Below are 5,162 nucleotides of genomic sequence, written 5' to 3'. Positions count from 1 at the left end.
TATATATATAAATGAGAGAGAGAGAGATGCATATCAAATATTGTTACTGAAAAATTGGAAATATTTTTAAGCAACATTGCCCAGCCCTAGGTTGAAGGTGGGAGACAGAGACAGAGGTAAATATAATGAAAGAAAAGAGTGGGGAGACTAAGGTTGAATGACAGAAAGAATATAAGAAAGGAAAGATGACAAATATTGAGACAAGGTTAGAACTGCATTCTGTGTTTAGAGTTACTAATTAATCCACAGATATAAAAATATTATCATCAGTTTGAGAACTGCAACACAACAGAAAAAAGCATCTTAGTCATTGCTCTAGACTGTCCAAAAAATTTACCTAACAATCGTGTGAGAAAGCACAGACATGTCTAATCTAATAACAGCAGTGATTGAGGACCTGATGTCCGAGACTCGAGGGTTTACCTCACAAGACTAAAAGCTTACTGCAAGTCAGTACTGAGAAGTTTGGATGACTTTTATGAAACACAGACATCAAAATGCAACTCTGAAACACTAAAGCACACATAAGTCTGTGGAGACGTGCTGAAATCGCGTTTGGTCTCAGACTGTATCGCGTACCTTGTCAGTGTCGTGCGCTTTGCTTGGCCATTTGTTGTGATAAACAGGAAAGTGTGTCCAGCTGAATTCAATTTGAGTTTTGTTAAAAGAATAAGTTTTTTTTTATTAAGTTTTAGTTTTATTTAATTTGAGTTATTTCAGTACTTCAACATACAAAATGGAAATATATATATATATTGAATGTATTTATATATATATGTACATGTATATGTGTGTGGCTGTACATACACATATGTAGTTGTTTTTTGGTGTTTGGCTTAGTGTTATGTTAGAATCATTATTATACTTTATTTATTTGGTTTTCATTTAAATGTAGTTTTGAAATGTTGTTGTATGCATTTGTCATTTTTATTGAATTTATTTTATTTTCTTAAATGTGTATATATATATATAGTATTTATAGAGTTTTAGCTTTTAGTTTTAATTACTTTTTCTTATTTGTAAGTCGCTTTGGATAAAAGCATCTGCTAAATGACAAAGTAAAAGTAAAGTAAAGTATAACCTCATCATAAAACTCAAATAAAACACACACACACACACACACACCTTATTCAAAATAGGGGTGTAAGAAAATACCGATACACGTGAGTATCGCGATATTTTGTTTGGCGATACTGTATCGATTCTCAAAAATGCAATAATGTTTTTTTTTTTTATGTATACAAGATTCATGGCAATTGTTTCGTTTTGAGTTTATATCCCGACCGCTAGATAGCACTCTTCTTACCACTGAACTTAAACAGTGACAACGTGTGTGTTCTGCTCCTGCAAGGTTTGTCCAGGCCCGCCCGCTCCCGCAAACATTCTAATATTGCATATAATTTTCACGTATCAGGGATCGGCATTCAATGGGGAGTATTTAAATCTCTTTTGAATGAGCGCTCGCGCTGTTCACTTTCACTTTCGATTTCGTGATCACGCGCACTCTGAGTAAAGGGAGCGCATCTTACGATATAAGATATCAATGTCAATGAGCTCCGGATTTGTAGAGTAGCAAATCCTCCACCATGGTCTTGTAGGTCATCCCTCCTCTCGACCCATGATCAGTCAAATGTGACTCCTGCAAGCACTTATTTGTTCCCCCTTTACTCGTACTGCACCATAAAGTGGTTCAATAGCGTTGAATGTTACAGGGACAGATTAATGCAAATGCAGATCCCACTGTGCTCTGGTTAATATATATATATATATACAGTATATGCATGTAAATGTTGCTAAGGTTTGCATATGGTGGTGTGTTCTAATGGTGTGTTCTAATGCAAACCTTAGCAAAAAAAAAATCCATTTACATACATACATATACTGTACGTATATATAAATGTATATATTGGCGCTTTTCCACTGCATGGTACGGCACGGTACAGCTCGGTACGGTTCACTTTTGGGGGGTTTTCCACTGGGTACAGTACCTGGTACCTGGTACTTTTTTTAGTACCACCTCGGTTGAGGTTCCAAGTGAACCGTACCGTTACCAAAACGTGACGTGTAAACTCTGCTGATCACGGATTGGCCGGAGAGAATCGTCACTACCTGCGTCACTGAACTTGCGACAAAAACACAACAGAACCGCTAGATTTAAATCAGCTGTGAATGGATTTTTTTTTTTTGCTAAGGTTTGCATATGGTGGTGTGTTCTAAATGGCAGTTTTCCTAAAATTATATCCTATTCTCCTATTCCTAAAATAAGAAATATCCCAGTATATCGTCTTGCTTACAGTATCGCAATATATAGCAAAATATCGTGATACGTATTGTATCGCCAGATTCTTGCGATACACAGCCCTAATTAAAAAAAGGGCACAAATTTGTGAGGTTTAGAAATGTGTAAACAAGATAAGTTGAATGTTTATAACTTTAAAAAATAATGTTATAGAGAAGACAACTAAAAGTTGTAAAGTCAACGAAGTAAAAATGATCACATTACAAAATTTATCAAATCAATTTCTAAAGGATAAAATACAATTCTGTTTAATATTTCTTATTTAATATGCAGTTTCACTAATAAATATCACATAATGGAAGCAAAATGGGCCATGAATATGGTTTTGTATTTATTTTAATCAGTAATTACCAGTCTGGAATCTGGATGATCATTTAGAATGGTGAAAATAAATAAATAAATAAAAAGTCAAACTTTATGAACCATGTTACACACAACAATAAAGAATAATGAAATACAGATGAGCAATTGAAATGTGTGAAACATGCGTTTTGGGTGTGTAGCAGGAGACTGCAGTGGGCTGGCAGAGAGGCTGAAGCATTAGAAATGAAGTGCATCAACATTAACCGTTAGTTCAAATCAAGGAGCCACAAGGTTGAGAAGAAACAGAGGAGAACAAAACAAAGGTAAAATTAGCGGGAAGACATAAGGTCAGTGGAAAACTGAATGCATTTCTGGAATGAACTGTTGAATAAGTTTATTTCTGCATTTGAACTGTTAGGTGTGTGTATGTATGTGAAGTTATTCTGGAAAAGCGAAGTGGAAAAGATTAAGCTAGGTGAGTACGTCCGCGTGCGTAAAAGGCTGTGCGTTTGCGACTCCTCTAAAGCGAAGCGAGGAAGAGGAAACAAGGGGCGGATCAAAGGGGCGGAGCTCACATACGTGCTGCCTTGAGTGACACGTGGTGTGTATCTCTGAATACAGGGGCTTGAATGCCTTCTGGCCTGACGCATCTGAAACAACAGTGCAAAGCTACATTAGAGGAAGAAAGGGAGAAAGAGATACAGGCGCCCCAAATATGTATTTGGACACTTAATGTATGAATGTTATTGCATTAACATAACAAAATATCAAACCAAGTGGCATATGCAAGAAAAAAAATCTAACAAAAAACATTCTTACTTTCAAATAATATACAGTATCTAGTGCTTTATAATTTAAAACATAGTCGGTATGAAATGGAAATTCACCCTATCAAGTTTCTAAAAGCATTTTATTGTGACTCCATTGACATGGAAAACTCTTTGATGACATATTCTTGACTTTGCCAATGATTTAGTTCTCTTAAACGCTGTCTCTATCTTACAAATGACTGCAAGCTCGCATTCAGATCTGTCTTCAACCAATCAACAACCGAACAGAACCAAGCTTCCACCTACATTTTTTTCCCCTTTTTTAATAATCACTTTCACTTGGATATACGTCACAATACAGAAGAAAACATCTGTTGCTACTTCCATCTACATCTAAATGTTTAGCTTGAATATGTGCTCTTCCATCTCCAATAAATGCTACTTGAATTGTATTTCTACAAAATACATCTATGACTTATATACATTGTGTCCAAATACTTTTTGGGGTCACTAGGTTCAGAGGGGAGTGGGAGAAAAAGTATGAAACGAACAGATTGTGGCCCACATATAACATAAAAGTGTACTCTCTGATTCCAAAGTGCAATAACACTTCTGAGCCATTACCAATCTTAAACCCAAACCACTGCAGTTATATTACTATTCACTCTTGTGTCTGTATGTGTGCGCATATGTGCATGTGAGAGAGAAAGAGAAAGAAAGGCATTTATATAAATTATATATATATATGCAGATAAACTCCTGAGGGCCTTTTTGGAAAAAAATTCCCACGCTCTCCACATGTTCTCGGCTTGACTCATGAATTCATGATCCATTGTTTTGCTCAGAGGCAGAGTGACTACCTGCTTTTGAATGCATGTGTGCGTGTGTACATACAGAGGCTGCAGACCGGCCTGGGCCCCTCTGAGCCACAATGGCTCCTGAAATAGCCTTGATCCAGCTGTGCATCTCCTCTGGACTATCAGCCTGAAACCGAATGGTAGAAAAAGATGGAACGTTTTTACATATTTTAAAAGAAACACAAAGAGATGCTACAAAAGTTATAAATGCTCAAGATTTGAGCCTACAGATGTCTATTTGGTTCAGAGATACAGTGTAGAACCTAAATACAATAGTAATATTTATATTCACAAAAGAGAGAAATCCTTTTCAACACCCTTTTTAGTAAATCTTGAGATCAGAAGTTCATGCTGATTCTTGACAAGACTTCTCACCTGGACATAAAATGTTCTGGAGGTTGTGACGACTTCAAAGAGGTTGTCTCGCAGCATTATTTCACTGAAAGTGAAACAGGAAGAGAATAACTTGTATATGAAAGGAGACCTATTATGCCCCTTTTTACAATATGTAATATAAATCTCAGGTGTCCCCAGAATGTGTCTGAAGTTTCAGCTCAAAATACCCCACAGATCATTTATTATATCATTTTGAAAATGCCTATTCTCTTTCATATCTTATTGCGCTTAAACTGTCAAATACACACACGTTTATGTTAAAAACACACATGAGTTACAAGAGCAGTCGGTTATATCTGTGAAGCTAAACAGCTGGGAAAGAAATTGCATGTTTATATTAGATCTGTGTGACAGCAGCTTAAAGGGGTCATATGATGCGATTTCATGTTTTCCTTTCTCTTTGGAGTGTTACAAGCTGATTGTGCATAGATAAGATCCCTGAAGTTGCAAAGACTAGAGTCTCAAAACCAAAGAGATATTCTTTATCAAAGTTAAGACTCTGCCACGCCCCCCTAAAACGGCTCATTCTAACACGCC

General features: G+C 36.3%; 1 protein-coding gene across 4 annotated transcripts in view; it reads right to left on the bottom strand.

Moving 5' to 3' along the window:
• The window catches only part of plekha1a (pleckstrin homology domain containing, family A (phosphoinositide binding specific) member 1a), a 32,593-nt gene that overhangs the window by 2,971 nt on the left and 24,460 nt on the right, over positions 1–5,162 (bottom strand). For 2 of the 4 annotated variants that reach the window (XM_016557835.1, XM_016557845.1), the window contains exons 10-12: positions 4,605–4,668; positions 4,267–4,356; positions 3,178–3,252 (exon numbers count right to left, since the gene is read on the bottom strand). In XM_016557835.1, coding sequence (XP_016413321.1) covers positions 3,178–3,252; positions 4,267–4,356; positions 4,605–4,668 — 229 coding nt within the window. The remainder of the gene's footprint in view (positions 1–3,177; positions 3,253–4,266; positions 4,357–4,604; positions 4,669–5,162) is intronic. The other 2 variants (XM_016557862.1, XM_016557854.1) reach the window with 2 other exon arrangements.

This window comes from Sinocyclocheilus rhinocerous, unplaced genomic scaffold (assembly GCF_001515625.1).
Source record: "Sinocyclocheilus rhinocerous isolate Xijiao unplaced genomic scaffold, SAMN03320098_v1.1 scaffold851, whole genome shotgun sequence".
In the NCBI taxonomy this organism is placed as follows: Eukaryota; Metazoa; Chordata; class Actinopteri; order Cypriniformes; family Cyprinidae; genus Sinocyclocheilus; species Sinocyclocheilus rhinocerous.
The sequence above is the reverse complement of the archived record's forward strand: the minus strand, read 5'-3'. Positions and strand labels throughout refer to the sequence as shown.